Source organism: Carassius carassius, chromosome 50, assembly GCF_963082965.1.
Source record: "Carassius carassius chromosome 50, fCarCar2.1, whole genome shotgun sequence".
NCBI classification, from domain to species: Eukaryota; Metazoa; Chordata; class Actinopteri; order Cypriniformes; family Cyprinidae; genus Carassius; species Carassius carassius.
In genome coordinates this window covers 10171851-10189811 of record NC_081804.1, presented here as the reverse complement: position 1 = coordinate 10189811, position 17961 = coordinate 10171851, and the positions used below count along the sequence as shown (strand labels likewise).

At 34.8% G+C, this 17961-nt stretch overlaps 1 protein-coding gene across 7 annotated transcripts in view; it reads left to right on the top strand.

Annotated features, from left to right (window-relative positions):
• The window catches only part of LOC132133801 (membrane-associated guanylate kinase, WW and PDZ domain-containing protein 2-like), an 85312-nt gene that overhangs the window by 45154 nt on the left and 22197 nt on the right, over positions 1 to 17961 (top strand). For all 7 annotated transcript variants that reach the window (XM_059546782.1, XM_059546778.1, XM_059546780.1 and 4 more), the window contains exons 3-6: positions 5749 to 5868; positions 7462 to 7677; positions 9155 to 9374; positions 10382 to 10461. In XM_059546782.1, coding sequence (XP_059402765.1) covers positions 5749 to 5868; positions 7462 to 7677; positions 9155 to 9374; positions 10382 to 10461 — 636 coding nt within the window. The remainder of the gene's footprint in view (positions 1 to 5748; positions 5869 to 7461; positions 7678 to 9154; positions 9375 to 10381; positions 10462 to 17961) is intronic.

Here is a 17961-nt window from a genome sequence, read left to right as displayed (position 1 = left end):
TTATTTGTTTCTTTTCTTTAACATTTAACAACAGGGCTTGAAAACGAAAAAAAAAAAATTCAATCGGTTCACTCCGAGCAGAATCATTATTTTAACGTTTCTGTTCTTGCCATCATCTGATATTATTACCGTTCCGAAACCGGTTTGGGTGGAAGAAATAATGGTTAATAACGTTATTTTAAAAAAAACTATATTATTTGCCTAATAATAGTAATAATATAATAATAAAGTATAGTGTTTTCTTTACTCAAAAAGAAAAGGAAAAAATAGAGATCTATATAACCCGCTGTGCTTAGTCACAGCCAATACAGCATCATCTTTTCTAGATTTTGGCCAAATGTAGGCTACTAAAAAAAAAAAAAAACTATCAATACTTTAAAGACATCAAAGTATTTTTTAGATATTTAAAAATGTTTGCTGCATTGTTTAAAAAAAACACTTAAGATTGTGTTTTGAGAGTAAAAAAACAAAAACAAAACTTACTGCACACAATTTATTAGCGCTATTACTTTCCAAAATAACGAAGGCTAAAATGCCTGTAGTCTAAAGCAAAATGTTTACAAACATTATAAAAACACTTATTAGTTACTCTCCAAATCAAATCCTCTAAAGTTTAGGCTATAAAAATGTCAAAAACAAATTAAGGTGAAGCTGATGTCTTCCTCTCTCATTCGGCACAAATCCAAATGTTTCCATGCATGTTCCCGATGTATCTGGATGCTAAAATATGATTTATTATATAGTGATTGTACTTTCATCGACATAAAACATCATCCTTCACATCGGCTTTATTTGCACAGTGAGCGGTCACGCTGAACGCAACACATGCTGTACAACGGAGCAGTGTAACTTTTTATTTGTTTTTTTTTTAACTCTATTTTGTTTTGATAATGAACAGGCTTCAATATAGCAAAATGATGATGTGTGCGTGTAAGGTGTCAGCGCGATGGTCAACACTGGTTGGTTTTACAAAGCTTTTGCAAAATAATTAAATCTAAGCTTCTGCAAAATAAAGAAAAGTACTCTCTGCTGTTTTGTTTTACTCTCCGAAAACTTTGGAACGTGTCACAATGAATTGTAATTTAGCACATTTTATCTTTTGTTTCGTTAATCTGTCAATATGATTTAAGTAAAATATATTTAGTGTATATGCCTATATTCCTTTTTGTGTAAGCCTATAGTTTGTCTGTTTTCTCCATTCACAGAAGCGCTGCAGGTGCATGTGATCTGTTGAATTCATCTTCAGATAAACTCTTAAGGGCGGTGCATTGCCATTGCGACTTGCCTATGATGAGTTCACAGCTGAACGGACATTTCACTCACTGGCTTCAGTGCCACATTTGCATATGCCGTACCACTGGATCTCGTGATTGGTTGACAACACATTTCAAATATTAAATGGAACGATAAAATAGCGTTATTAACCGGTTAATGGCCATTTCAAATTTTTGATTCAGTTCGGAAATAATTTTTTTTTATTTAGTTTCTGTGTCTGGTTTTGTTCCTGTCAAAATTTCATTCGTTTCAGGTTTTCGTTTTCAGTCCTTGAACCGGTACAGAGCCCTGTTTAACAATTAACATTGTTATTTGTTTTTTTTATAACAAATAAATACTTTATTTGTTTGTTTTCTTTAACATTGAACAATTAACATTATTTGTTTTTTTACTTTGTTTGTTTTCTTTAACATTGAACAATTAACATTGTTATTTGTTTTTTTACTTTGTTTTCTTTAACATTTAACAATTAGCATTGTTATTTGTTTTTTACTTTATAAATATGTATTATTTTATTTTTTTAAATTGTGCATCCTGTTTGACTACTTTGGTTTAGTTTTCTTTTTTTAGTTTGTTCACTTTGAAAATATTTGCATATAATATTTTGCATATCTTCTGCATAGAGCAATAAAACCTATCAATAGTTGTGTTAACATATTATCTGGAAAAGAAGTATTTAAATATATTGAAAAAAATATATATATTCACTTTACCATTAAGAAACAGCCTTATTTTACTCATAGAACACTTTCCTTTTGATTTAATTATTTTAGTTCAATTAAATCAGTCAATGAGAGTGTATTGAATACATAATGTTTGTATAGTGTTTTCTGGATGTTGTAAACTGATAAGATTTGATCAGATCACAAGAAAGAGATCCCGCCACAAATACTTAAGGAGAGAGCTGTACATTATTTCCACCTGATTATTAAGATTATAAATATTAATGATGCATATGAATATCAGCAAAGCTTCCGTGTAATTTCCTCTGTGTCATGTTTAGCCCTTTGTCAGCATACAGATGCAGGAATTTGCACATTTGAATTGCCTCTGTCAGCGCATCCTGTTTCCCTGAACATGTAAAAGTGCATTGTCAGAACTATGAAAACACTCCTCCGTAGAGGCCCTTACATTTCTGAGAGGATCCACACAAATCTGTAATGTCACAGAATCAGATGGATAAGTACATGATATGCTTTACTGTATCTGTTGTTCTATCTATCGTTCTATCGTATCATTGTATTGTTCTGTTTATATATATACTAGGGCTTTCAAATCGATAAATCACGATTAATCAATTTGACAGCCCTAATATTTATTTCTATTTATTTATTTATTTTCTTTAAAAAAAAATGTGCTTCCCTACGTAAAATTTTCCATCAGTGCTAGGGAATTCTCAAAGTTTTTGGTTGTAAATATGGTTACTAAGGTTGTTTTAGTGCATTGATACAGTAGGTGGTTGTACTCATAATTATTATTTGTATTGTACTAATGTTAACATGCTACAATATTTGAGTTCAAAAAAGGCCCATTGCTTGGTAAGGCTTATGCACAAAATATATTCTCGGCATTAAGCCGTCATCTCAGGGGAGCCACTGAATTTGTAATTGCATTCACAGGTGCTATATTTAGACCCATCACTGGTGAAATGATATTCAGGTGAATATCCTTGAATATTTAAATGTTCTAGACCACAATGTGCCACTGCTGTCTGCATATTACATAAGCTGTGTGTGATGCACTCATCTCTCATTCCCAGTCTCTCTCTCTCTCTCTCTCTCTCTCTCTCTCGCTCTCGCTCTCGCTCTCTTTCTCTCACTTAGTAAAAATATAAGTTTGGTCTTACTTTCATAATTCAGCTGTACCTCCACTTCTCAGAGTAGCACATATGGTCTGTCATTTTAGCCCTAAAATCAAAATGGACTTTTCTTGTTCAAAGAGTTCACACTAGCCCAGAAATTCACTCCAACCTTTGATTTCCAGATCCGAGGTAATGCATATCTGTCTTCTGAATCTGAAATGAGCTCCTTGACATCATAGAAGAAAAGTGTTATTTAAGTGTGCCCCGAAAAACCAGACAGATATAAGCACATGCTTTTATCAGCACTGGCTTGAAAGCCTTCCACATTATATAAGCAAATATGTAGAAGCTAAAAATCTGTTGGGATTGATTTTTAAAATCTGCTTTAGTCAGAGACGTGGCCCGGGGTACAGCATGTGCTGCTTGTGCGGGTGATATGAGTTCAAATCCGGCTCGTGTCAGTTCCCGATCCTGAGTTAGACCAGCAACAGGTGACTGAATCTCTGTTGTTCTGTTCAATTAGTTGCTTGCTAATAATTTTCTTAAATTGGATGAGTTTTAGCTGGCCATATATATATATATGTATGTGTGTGTGTGTTTGTGTGAGTGTGTGTGATTCTGAATGTTTCTGATTTTCTCAGCAGCATTTCATAATTTATGTCTCCTTGGTTACAAGCTAACTGTTATTATTGATCATTAACCTCATCTGATGACCCGTACTTTACATCTGTACTTGCGCTGTGAAAGAAAATCAAATCTCGTTATTAATTACCCACCTGATTAATCTTAAATTGTTCTTTGAATCGCCAGAATTAATAAGAATGCTAAATTAAATAAAACTGCCCTCATTTGTCATTTTTCACAGAAACGTGAAATGATTTTTTTGATTTAGTCATCTTCATATTTTAATGGTTCACATGCTCAAGTATTTTCCCCTTGGCATTGAATAATAAATGTCTGTTTCACCTGATTATTGGTCATTGCATTGGCATGATGGAAAGGTCATTAAAGGGATAGTTGACACAGAAATGTAAATTCTGTCGTTAATTAATTAATTACTCAATTGTTGAAAAAAGTTGTAATTTTTGTATTCTTTGTGCACAAAAAGTATTCTCGTAGCTTCATAACATTACTTTTGACCCACTGATGTCACTATTTTATCGATGTCCTCACTTCCTTTCTGGTCCGTGAATGTGGTAGTTATGTTGCTGTCTGTGCAGGGTCAGAAAGCTCTTGGATTTCATCGGAAATATCTTAATTTGTGTTCTGAAGATGAACAAAGGTCTTATGGTTTTGGAATGACATGAGGATGAGTGATTAATGAGAGAATTTTCATTTTTGGGTGAACAATCCCTTTAAAGCCAATCTGCAAAAGCAAACGTCAGTGATGGACTTTTTCCTCTCACTGGGAAGTTCACAAACTCAAAGCTGGATGGATTTTCTTCCAGACTAAGATTTTTGTGAAATCAGAGATGATTTGGTTAAGAGCTCAAGGGACTGGATTAGGATATCATTGCGAAGTATGCGTCTTGCAAATCCCACCTGATTTCTTAAGAATGTTCGATTGCCCTCAGAAGACTAAATTAATGCATTAATTATGCACCCAATTTACATAAACAGTCAATATGGAACTTGGAAATAACACTTTGCGAGTTTTCAGAGTTAGCCTACTGTATTGTCTATAGTTTTTTTTTTTTTTGTTTGTTTTTTAACTGACTGTTTGCTCTTATTTGGTTTAAAATGCTGTTCCAGAAAGTACCATAGTGCTACCAGTTTAATTTATCCCTGTGATGCAAAGCTGAATTTTCAGCATGAATTTACTCCAGTCTTCAGTGTCACATGATCCTTCAGAGATCTTTTTAATATGCTGATCTGGCTACAAGAAAAAAAAATTGTATTATTGATGTTGAAAACAGTTGTGTTGTTTAATTGTTGCGGGAAGTAATTAATGGAATAAAAACATGGATTTGTTTTTGGGTTGTTGTTTTTTAATCTGAAATATTTTGTAAAGTTATAAACACTGGCACTACTCATAAATGATTATGATAGTCTTAAAGGGATAGTTCACCCAAATATTAAAATTATGTCATTAAAAACTCACCCTCATGTTGTTCCAAACCTGTAAGACCTCCGTTCATCTTTGGAACACAGTTTAAGATATTTTAGATTTAGTCCGAGAGCTCTCAGTCCCTCCATTGAAGCTGTGTGTACGGTATACTGTCCATGTCCAGAAATGTAAGAAAAACATCATCAAAGTAGTCCATGTGACATCAGAGGGTCAGTTAAAAATTTTTGAAGCATCGAAAATACATTTTGGTCCAAAAATAACAAAAATTATGACTTTATTCAGCATTGTCTTCTTTTCCGGGTCTGTTGTGAGTGCGACTGCTGTGACTGTTGACGTATGACGCTGCTGATGTGTTTTTACCGGTGCGCCCAATAACAAAGAAAACACATCAGCAGCGCCACTGCAGTCTTGTGAACGCGCTCATATAATTTTTATATTTGGGTGAACTAACTAACCCTTTAAGGTTATTTGCTTTTACCATGTGAATCTATTGTATCATATCTTAGCATCATACTATGACAGTATGTTTCTGTAAGGCTGTATTTTGCTTAGTCTTGTGAATAGCTTAAATATTCTAACAGGCATGTGTTTTTTTTTTCTGCAGGCACAACGAGACAGCCCAAAGAGGGGGAGGTCCCAGGTGTGGACTACAACTTTGTGAGCATTGAGCGGTTTATGGAATTAGAGAAAAGTGGGGCTTTGTTAGAAAGTGGAACATACGAAGGTAAGCGAAATACACTGTTAAACCTCCTGCATCTCAATAAATGATTACCTCTCGAAGTAAAGCTTCACCCACCTGTTACACCACTGAGGCCCGGAATATACATTTCCTTCAATTTGCTTTATTTTACTGCAAGAGGGAGCACGTATTTCTTTGACATTGAGCAGAGGTATTCAGAACTAGTGCAGTTTGGTCTCTTGAGAGGCGACACTGAGGTGTGTGAACTACTTTCTGACACAGGTTGCTTTTCTCTTCATGAGGCGAGGAAGATCCTTCCCATGACTCTGTGTGGCACAGCTTCAGTGACAAACACATTGAGAATAACTTTATATTTACTCTAAAACAGCAGAGAACGTGATTTTTGACGTTCTTATATTCTCCATGTCAGTGAAGAAAAGTTGAGTTTTATAGTTTCGATAAAGTACATTTAATGGGAATCATATCAATTATCAGTGAATATTAGAGTGATTTTCCCCTTATTCTTAAATCAGCTTCGCAGTCGTCTAATAGTCATTTGAAATTAATCTTAATTTAATAACACTTTTCAATGTAATCTTCAGCAAGATCCAAAATTAATATTCAATATCCATAATAATATACATTGAAGTGAAGCTTTAATTCACTTGTAGCGCTTTTTTCATTTATTTAAAATCTATTTTTAACATCAGTAATTTTTTATATCAGTTTTTTAATGGCCATAATTGTATTATCACTGTATCCCTAATACTGAATGAAATCAAAATAATTGCCACATTAGTTATCAGCTTTGAGATCACGTTTATGCTAGTGTCCTGTGTTTCTGTTAAACAAATAAATGCAGTTTTTTTTAACTTTCTATTCATCAAAGATTGCTAGATAATTTAGTTTCTTCTCAAATATTAATTGTTTTTAACATTACTGATAAGAAGAAATCTTTCTTGAGCAGGAAATCAGCATTTTAGAATGATTTCTGAAGGATCATGTGACACTGAAGACTGGAGGAATGATGCTGAAAATTCAGCTTTTCCATCACAGGAATGAAAAAAAATATGAAAATGGAAAAATATAATTATTTCATAATAAACGCAGCCTTGATGAGGAAAGAAGAAAAACTGTGTATGCATTTTGTCCAATTAAATGCTTCCCTGAATGTACCATCTGTCTCTGACTAACGATAGCTAGCAAACGAATCAGGGATCACATCAACACAGTAAAAACAGCTGTTTTTAATTGAATGGGATATGTAAATAGAAATCAGCACAATATATAGGTATTCTGGGACACAGGCTGTAATTTAACCGAATCTATGAGCCTCACCTCTTCTGTTTCCATCCCCATAGACCTGCAAATGAATTCCTGGAGCCTGTGCTGTAACCACACAGGAGCTCAGTTTTTAATCATTAAACAGATTTCCCTGGATACACATGATTTCTTTTCAATCTTGAATGAAACGATTGAGTCGCCGGTGAACGAGGAAACATCACACGGAAAAAATTAACTCCAGCAAAGTCATTGAAAACATGATTGAAAAGTTACTTCAAGTCAGACTTCACCTTTTTGCGTGCCAAGTAGCTATGAAAGCATAAGTCCCACAAATGTGTTTTCTGTTGTTTTTAGATAACTTCTATGGCACGCCAAAGCCTCCTGCCGAACCCACGCCGATGCTGTTTAATGTGACGGACCAACTCTTGCCCGGTGGCCGACCCAGTGCAGAGGGAAAAAGGAAGAGAAATAAGTCCGTCAGCAACATGGAGAAGGACAGCATTGAGCCGCCAGAAGAGGAGGAAGAAGAGAGCCCCGTCATCAATGGCAACGGCATCGCCATCACACCAGGTTAAGACCTCCCACTGTTACTGAGATGGTTTAAACTGACCCAACGGAGTCAATTATGACTGTGGGCTACACGGCCTCTACGACTCGTTTCTAATGAAAGACGTTTCAGACCAGAGGATGATGCTTTATTTAAACTTTTCAGTTGTTACATAACTCCAAGATGAGGTTTTGGATCATACTGAGCCGATGAGGCTCTTGTTAGAAAGGCTGTTGATATTAGTTAGAAATAATCAAGGCATTTTTCCTAATACAAAACATTTATATTTATTCATTTAATCTACTAGTGTAACAGAATAATATGGAACAGCTTAATACTGTTAATTCAATCATTTTAATATATGTTTTAATATAAAATGGCACACAGAGATTTCATCGAACATTTCAGAAGTTCTGTGATGTTTCTCCAAATGACATTTGAAGGACTTCAACAATCAGTTTCTCCTCGTCTGTGTTCCATTGTGAAAAAGTGGTACACTGTAGCATTCTCTTTAGAAGAGTCCTTATTAAGGAAATCATATCTCCAAAAGAATATTAAATACTGAATGTAATGTTTTTGGACGCTTAATTGCTGGTTAACTGCAATGATTTGAGAATTTATTATAGTTTAAATGTATATTAAATTCAGTTGTATGAACTTTATTTTTTATTTTTTTTGATCCACTTGAGTATGGCTTAAGTACATATTCATATGCAATTTCATAATTACTTTAATTGTCTTTGAAATATGGTTAAAGTGTATTGGTGAATGTATTGACGAGCATTTATGGTAAACTAAAATATGCTTTATTATGATTTCCTTTGAAACCTGTATGTCATATATATATATATATATATATGTGTGTGTGTGTGTGTGTGTAACATTTGTAATGATTAATTTGCAAATTTATTACATATATGTACATGGTTTAGTACATAGTTTAGTATTTAGTACATATAGCCATGGCCAAAAATTTTGAGAATGAGACAAATATGAATTTTCTAAAGTTCTTGCTGCTTCAGTGTTCAGTAGATATTTTTGTCAGATGCTCTACTGTTGACACGACAAAGGACTGATGGTAGTGCTCACAATTTCTTCTCTGCACAAGCTTTTTTCCGTATGCCCCAAACAATCAGAAAGCAGATTAAGCTGTCCTCAGCAGTCCAATCCCTGTAACGTTTGCAGAATGTCAGTTTGTCCCTGATGTTTTTTTTTTTTGGAGAGAAGTGCCTTTTGCAGGATTTGATAAAAATTTGTAGCCTTTTTGGATGCAGTCTAAAAACATTTTTACATTTTAATTTAATAAATGTAGAGGAGTAAAAAAAAAACAACTAATTAATCATGTGATAAAAAGAGTTCATTTTGACAATCCTAGTCACTACTTGTTTGTTTTATGGACCTGTATCTCTTTGTCCAATCCTTTATAACACTCTACTGTCAAATAATTCTCTCAGTCAGAAGGTCATGCTCGACACTTATTTATTTTGTTTTCCCACACAGAATCTAGTGAACATGAGGACAAGAGTACTGATGCTTCGGGAGACGTGCCCATCCAGCCATGCCCACCCGAGACCCCCACCCTCACCACCACAGATGCCCCTGAGGAGGAAGGAGACGCCCCCAAGTCCCCACAAGACTCCCAGGAGAATGACGAACTGGGCCCTTTGCCAGATAACTGGGAGATGGCCTACACTGAGAAAGGAGAAGTTTACTTCATAGAGTGAGTGAAGTGCACTTTAAAGCACACTTCATAATAAAAGAGGTGTGAACATATGGAGCGCTACCTGTTGCAGTGTCTTCTTTTACATATCGTTACAGACGGCTGAATTATTTATGCATGCTGTATTGAGCTCACTCAGTTCATTACAGTTCAGTTTATTGCATTTTGCATTTCAGAACTTCAGCATATGGTAGGGATGGAAAAGTAGAGTCATTAAAATTATATATATATATTTTTTATAATTTTGAAGATATTCAAAGTTTAAGTTCTTTAAACTGATTAATTAATTTGTATTAATGTAAAATTACTTAATATAAATTTATAAAATATAAAGACATTTATATGAATAATTTGATTAATATGCAAATATTAATTGTAAATTCATATTTTCATATATTTTTCAATATTTCAATCAAAGGCAATTGTAAAAAATGGTATCTGTTCATATTATTTAATGCACCTGAGTTCATTTGAACTAAACTAACATTAACAAAGATTAATAAAAACTAATGAATAATAAATGTTTTGCTCATTGTTAATGTTAGTAAATATGTTATGTTAACTAATGGGACCTTATTGTAAAGTGTTACTAAATGTTTAATGCTAGAAGGACAAATTTTAACTCATAAAATCTGCACGTGGACTTTAATGAACATTTTAGTGATGAACTGACACATTGGATTTAGCTGAGCTATGAATCATGATGAAGAATGAATGAATCGGTATAAAAATGATTCTTAGGAGCAAGAGATGTTCCTCTCCCTACCGTCTGTCCCGAGGGACTTGTTAAAAGTATTGATTGTCATTGTGTTAACTGGCGAAAACCCCTTCTACTGTGACTGAGGCCTTCTGGGATATCTAGTCTAGAATGTTTTACATTTCAAAGCTTGAAGCTTGTGCCAACATTTGCCTGACATAACACACATAAAAACATTTTTGATTTGTTTCATGGTAGCTAAACTGTATTATACATACTGTTAATTGTTGCAATATTTGTTTTTTTTCAGTCACAATACCAAAACAACGTCATGGCTTGACCCTCGACTAGCAAAGAAAGCCAAGCCCCCAGAGGAGTGTGAGGAAGATGGTGAGTGTTTGAGTGTGTTAACACGTGTGTGAGTGTGTTGCTCTCTTTTATTGTTGGAGACTTTGGAAGTCGTGAGCTCTACTTGTGTCCTCCCTCTGAAAGATTGGAACGTGAAATCTGAGGGGGAGGTTTTCATCTTGTGGGTTTGTTTGTGATGTCAGAACACGATCAGATTGTGCTCTGGTTTCATGGAACATACAGAGTAACAAACTTTTGACTCATGTTTGCATGCTATATTTATGAATGACAGGTTTTTTTCAGCATTGCTGTATAAGTTTATTTGTTTATTCATTCATTTGTACATTTTTTTTGTTTATTCAACCATCTTTCCAACTATCCATAAAGTCACCAATCTATATAGCCATTCATTTGTTTGTTCATCCATTTGTCTGTTAAGCATCTATCCTCCATTAATTTGTTGCTTGTTCAATCATTTGTTCAGTTGTTCAGTCAATTCATCCACCCATTCATCTATTTATCTATCCCACCATACATATATGCATTGCATTTAATTTCATTTCATTTCTAATCATCCATTAAGCCATTGGTCCTTTATTCATTAATTTGTGTGTTCATTCATTCATCCATCCATCCATTCTTCCATCCTCTATTCATTTGTTTGTTAGTTAATTCCCTATTCATTTGTTGTTCATTCATTCACCCATCCTTTAAGTACAGGTGGATCTCAGTAAATTAGAATGTTGTGGAAAAGTTAATTTATTTCAGTAATTAGACTCAAATTGTGAAACTTGTGTATTAAATAAATTCAATGCACACAGACTAAAGTAGTTTAAGTCCTTTTTCTTTTAATTGTGATGATTTTGGCTCACATTAAACAAAAAGCCAGCAATTCACTATCTCAACAAATTAGAATACTTTATAAGACCAATAAAACAAAATAGTGAATTGTTGGCCTTCTGTGAAGTATGTTCATTTACTGTGCATGTAATCAATACTTGGTTGGGGCTCCTTTTGCTTTAATTACTGCCTCAATTCAGCGTGGCATGGAGGTGATCAGTTAGTGACACTGCTGAAGTGATATGGAAGCCCAGGTTTCTTTGACAGCGGCCTTCAGCTCATATGCATTTTTTGGTCTCTTGTTTCTCATTTTCCTCTTGACAATAGCCCATAGATTCTCCATTAGGTTCAGGTCTGGTGAGTTAGCTGGCCAGTCAAGCACACCAACACCATGGTCATTTAACCAACTTTTGGTGCTTTTGGCAGTGTGGGCAGAAGCCAAATTCTGCTGGAAAATGAAATCAGCATTTTCAAAAGCTGGTTAGCAGAAGGAAGCATGAAGTGCTCCAAAATGTCTTGGTAAACGGGTGCAATGACATTGGTTTTAGAAAAACACAATGGACAAACACCAGCAGATGACATTGCACCCCAAAACATCACAGACTGTGGAAACTTAACACTGGACTTCAAGCAACTTGGGCGATGAGCTTCTCCACCCTTCCTCCAAACTCTAGGACCTTGGTTTCCATCTGAAATACAAAACTTGCTCTCATCTGAAAAGAGGACTTTGGACCACTGGGCAACAATCCAGTTCTTCTTCTTCTCCTTAGCCCAGCTAAGACGCCTCTGATGTTGTCTGTGATTAAGGAGTGGCTTGTCACGTCTGTGTGTGGTGGCTCTTGATGCCTTGACCCCAGCTTCAGTCCATTCCTTGTGAAGTTCACTCAAATTCTTCAATCGATTTTGCTTGACAATCCTCATAAGGCTGCGGGTTTCTCGGTTGGTTGTGCATCTTTTTCTTCCACACTTTTTCTTTCCACTCAACTTTCTGTTAACATGCTTGGATACAGCACTCTGTGAACAGCCAGCTTCTTTGGCAATGAATGTTTGTGGCTTAACCTCCTAGTGAAGGGTGTCAATGATTGTCTTCTGGACAACTGTCAGATCAACAGTCTTCCCCCTGATTGTGTATCAGAGTGAACCAGCCTGAGAGACCATTTTGAAGGCACGGGAAACCTTTCCAGGTGTTTTAAATTGATTAGTTGATTGGCATGTCACCATATTCTTATTTGTTGAGATTGTTGAGTGAATTGGTGGGTTTTTGTTAAATGTGAACAAAAATTATCACAATAAAAAAGAACCGAAGAATTAAACTACTTTAGTCTGTGTTTTGAACACATTGAATTTAATACATAAGTTTCACAATTTGAGTTGAATTTACTTTTCCACAACATTCTAATTAAATGATTCACCTGTATATCCTCAATTCATTTGTTTTCTTGTTCATTTGTTTGTACGATCAGAAATGTATTAATTAATTCATTAATTCATTCATCTATAAAGGAGACATTCATCCTCCATTCCAGTCATTCATTTATTTGTTCAGACTTTCCCCATTGAGTTGGTTGGTTTGTTCATTCATTCATCCATTAAGCATCTGTCCTCTATTCATTAATTTGTTTGCATATTGATTCGCTTTTTTATTCATTTGTTTGTTCATCCATCCATCCATCCTCTCTTTGTTCATTCATTACCAATCCTTTAAGAATCTAATTCATTTATTCATCCTCCTTTTCATTCTTTAATTTGTTCTTTCATCCATCCATGCTTCCATAAAGCCATCTATCCATTCTTTCAGCCATTCATTTGTACATTTTTTATTTCTTCATTCACACTTTTAAAATTACCTATGCTCTAAAAATGGAGCACAAGTCAGCATGATATATTCATTAGAATGTTTAAAACATGTATTTTTTATGTTTTCTTCTCAGCTGGGCTATTGAACTCAGCTTGGCTCTATGTACCCAAGTCTACCATTTTTTAAACCCTCTGTTGAATTAAAATGCAATTTAATGGGGCCAGAGAAATCAATATCTCTTTCCACAGGCCTTTAAATGCCTCTCTGTGACATGACTACTAATATCCCTCTCCATAATTCAGCTTAGATCTATTTTTTGGGCAAGTCTGTGAACCAATGTAAGTTCATACGCGTAATCATGATTGATTTCCGTCGTGTTCAATAATAACTGCTGCAAAGAAATCACTCTGTGTATTGCAAATTTGATCCACGTCTATTTTCAAAGTTCAGACATGTACATGATTCAGAATTGAATTCAAATGTCTGTTAGCTTTTGATCCTCATGGGGCGCCACAGTTTCATCATAAGTTCCCATCGAAGGTTAGATAAAAGATGATCTGTCGGTGTCTACTTAATTTTGCCTTCAAAATCGATGTAACTCACAACTCTTTGTGTAATTTCAGAGGCGTGCCTGTTTAATTTAGCAACAATGGAATAATTTTTCCATTGTTCTCATGCTCCAGAATTTACTCTGCGCTTGCTAATTAATCAGCCCTGCTTCTGGGTTTTGACAGCATAAATTTTACAGGATTTTTTAAAGATGTATCCGGCACACATGTTCATGCTTATATTTACACTTGTGCATTCAATGCACTCAAATATACATAAGCCAGTCAGTGAATGAAAGAGCCTGAAAAAGAGACTTCTCCCATAGTTGCCATGGCAACTGCCGATGGAGGACCATTGATTTAAGGAGGACTGAGAAAGATATTTAAGGTGGTCTGGGTTAGATCATTGTCTTAAAACCATGAAAGGTCCAAAAGATCCCCCCAAAAAACATTTAGTATTTTCTTGAAAAATATATGTTTTTTTTCCAAATATGATACATGATCTGTTAAGAATAATAGTGTTGTATTTATATAAGAATTAACATTTATATAGGTATTATGGTACATTATCTGTTAAGAATTATTGTGTTATATTTATATAAACATTTTATAAATGATATAAAAATTATTATACAAATATTGTGGGAATGAGTGGGTAATATATTTGAAATTATTATTTATAATATATTAATTATTAAAAAACAATATATTTTCATATATGATCTATTAGGAATTATTGATGCTAATAATATTTGCTACATTTATAAATTAATATTTTGTACGTTCTTGTGGGGTTACAATATGGTGGGAACACTGACTAGGTAATCATTTTGAACATTTTGAATCTTATGTTATTTATAACTTATTAATTAAAACAAATTATTTTCTAATTGTGGTACATTATAATATAATAATGTTTAATGTTAAAATATTTGTGAAATTCTTAACATTTTTAAAGGGGTTTTGCAGTTTTGCTGGAACATTAAGTAGGTTATATATTTAAACATTTAAAAAAAAATTATTATTATTAAAACAGATGCTTTAGAGCATGACACCATAGCCTGTTGTCCATATTCTTTGTATTTATAAATAATTTCCTATATAATTGTTGCCCTTCCATGAATGTTGAGTATGTGTTCATAAAAATAATTTTTTTTTAGTTGGTTTAAAACATGTTGTTTTCCACCTTCCTGTAAGTTACAAATATACATTATGAAGAGAAGTAAAAAATATGACCTATTGTAAGTTAGATTAAATATTTAACATTTACCTCCAATTTCTTCCATACCAAGATATGATCTTTAAAAGAAAACTATAAATCCAGCCATGCTTATGTCATACTTCTCACATTTTTCTGTTAAGAAAGTGTCGCCATCTGGTGTGTTACTCGTCTTTTTCTCTGAGTTTAAGTGGTGTATGTGACACATATAAGAGGCTCGTCCTGTATCCACTTGGATGACAGCCTAGGAAAAGTCAATTGTTAATGTAAACCCTAAATATGAGACTGGTTTCTGATTGTGAGAAGGGTCAAGCAGTAGCGGATGCGGTGTAGCCGGTTGGTGTGTGTGTAGGAGGGAATTGATTGCTGTAACCCTCCTAGGGAGGTGCGAGAACCTCGTTGGTCGTCACACCTGCTCCTGCCTCCTCCGGCCCAGCGTTCTGTTCAGCGCAGCATCCATTCACTCAACTAATGAATATCTGAACACAGCATGGCTTCTTTTTAAACAGCATGAGTAAAAAAACAGCTTGTCTGTAGAGCATCTTTATGTCTGTCAATGCAGAGGCTGCAGCATAACTTGTGTTTGTTTGTTTACTTGATTGCAGGTTTGTTTACTTGTTTAATGCTTTTTAAAAAAAATGTAGCAGTGTTTGTCCATGAAAAATCTCCACTGGGATGCCACGGTATTCTCAGTGGTTGCCAGGGCATTGTTTGGTGGTTGCTAGGATGTTCTGAGTAGTTGCCAGGGCATTACTAGAAGATAGACCCTTTTCACAATGACGTCCGCTAACTTCAGCTTTTCTGTAAAGCAGTGTATCTGTACTTATAGCTTTACACTGAAAACTTCTTGGGAAAACGTGGGGAAAAGTTGAAATATAAAGGTGTCCATTATGGGTAAATACAAATAAAATTAATGTACTGTACTTACAGTCGGGTTCTTTTGCGAATGACATTCTACATCTGCTTTAGAGGGTTGGGAGGCTGGCTTGCAGCAAATGTAGCAATATTATAGATTTGCTTTCAGATTTGTATAACGATTACGTATCCACACAAAATATATATTTAAAACCGTTTCACTTGTTATTTCGGTTTATGTCATTCCCTGGTTAATTTATTTGATTTATTTCAGTTGTTGCTGTTATGATTGGAATAGTGAGTGCACTGTGTAAATTCTCTGTTTACTGTATATGTAATTGCAAGCTAGTTGTTCTGCAATAAAAAAGACAATTGTCGTGATTTTTTTAAAATAATTTTTTTACTATGGGAAAAATTAAATGGAGTCATATTTTTAATCTGTAGTCTGAAAAGAAACCCAATATTATCCAGTTCAAGAATAAAATGGCTTTATATTAAAACAATGCAAGAAGGACAGCTGTCAAGCCATAGTGCTAAAGAACTGGACCTCTAGATTTTCTTTAATTCATCGGTTTAATTTGACTACCACATACCCTCTTCTTCTTTCCTTATAGGCTATATGCAATTTTATCATAAAAACAGCTGACATGCATTTAATAGACTATTTACAAAAATGCTCACAAATCTGTTTTTAAAGGGGGTCGTATGATGCAATATCAAGTTTTCCTTCCTCTTTGGAGTGTTACAAGTTGTTTGTGAATAGATAAGATCCCTAAAGTTGCAAAGACTACAGTCTCAAACCCAAAAAGCTATTCTTTATAAAAGTTAAGACTGTCCTCCTAAAACGCCTCATTTAAACATGCCCCCACATTTCTATGCCATTGTGTGGGAAGATTTGCGTGACGCCGCCCAGATATTCATGAAAAGAAAAAAGGCGTAATTTTTTTTTCTCGCTGTAGAAATGTTGCTGCCGCCATCATGTCGTGGAAATGCTGTGTTTCATTGTGAAAGCCAAAATACTTTATTTGCCCTTCCAAAAGAGGACACAACTAGAAATCAGTGGTTAAGTTGTATCTACAACACTTTTCCAAAACAGTTCAACCCAAATATACAGATGTGGTCAGCGCATTTTATGGAGGATGAGGACTATTTCCTGGGAGAGTAGCCTACAATGCCGTCAAAGGTTATTTCTATAAAGTGAGGCAATTCCAACTATGCAAGGACAGTCTGGTGCTTCTGACTCACAGTCTGTCAGTACGTTTTCATATTTAAAAATTTTTCCACTGACAAATCAAACACTAGTTTTGAGCAGTTTAGAGTAGCGCTTGTTGTTTGTCATTTTCTCCGATCACAAATGCAGACATGGTTTTATGTTAACATGGCGTGATACGCACACGTAAAAAGACAGTATAAGTCATTATAATCCATTATGTTCCCACTGGATGCAACAAATGCCTCATTTATATTGGGTTTTGTTGTTTGTATCACGTCGTGCTGGGACACGGCATCACAGTATGGTAAAGGGCGTCACAATGAGGTATTTGGCCAATCACAACCCACTGGATAGCTGGCCAATCAGCGTACACCTCGCTTTTTCAGAACGATGAGCTTTGTAAAAATGTACATGTTTCAGAAATGCGGGGCATAGAGGAGGAGCCATAATGTACTTTTTTTTTATACCTTAAACCGCATAAACACATTGCATTACATTATTTATGAATTATATTGTGTCATGTTTATTAAAATAAAGGGGAAAAATAAACCTTGTTTTATTGATAAGGCAATTTAAATAGTACAGGCTTGTTGAGCAGAACATAAATTACTGAATGTAAAGGTTTTCTAATACCACATCTAAAATGTTTGTTTATTTGACAGATATATCTAACAAATGTCATCTGCAATAAAGACAGCAAACACTGCGCAAGAGTCGCATGAATTAGAAAGTATGACTGCTCTGTTTTCAACTCCTCCCTCGACCTCAAGCACCAAATCTTGCCGAACATTATTCTGTTAGTTCGTTTGAAATGCCTCTCCTTGAATGAGGATGAGAGTAGACAGCTGCAGTCATCCTATAATTGTATTTGTGGCAGATGTATTTGTGTCTGGGTGAAATCCATGCTGATAGAAATAGTGTTTTACTTGGTTGCTAGGTTGCTAGGGAGTTCTGAGTGGTTGCTAGGGCATTACTAGTAGAGTGCTAGGTGTTCTTCTGAGTGGGTGCTAGGGCATTGTTTGGGGTTTGCTTGGGAGTTCTGAGTGGTTGCTAGGGCATTGTTTGGGAT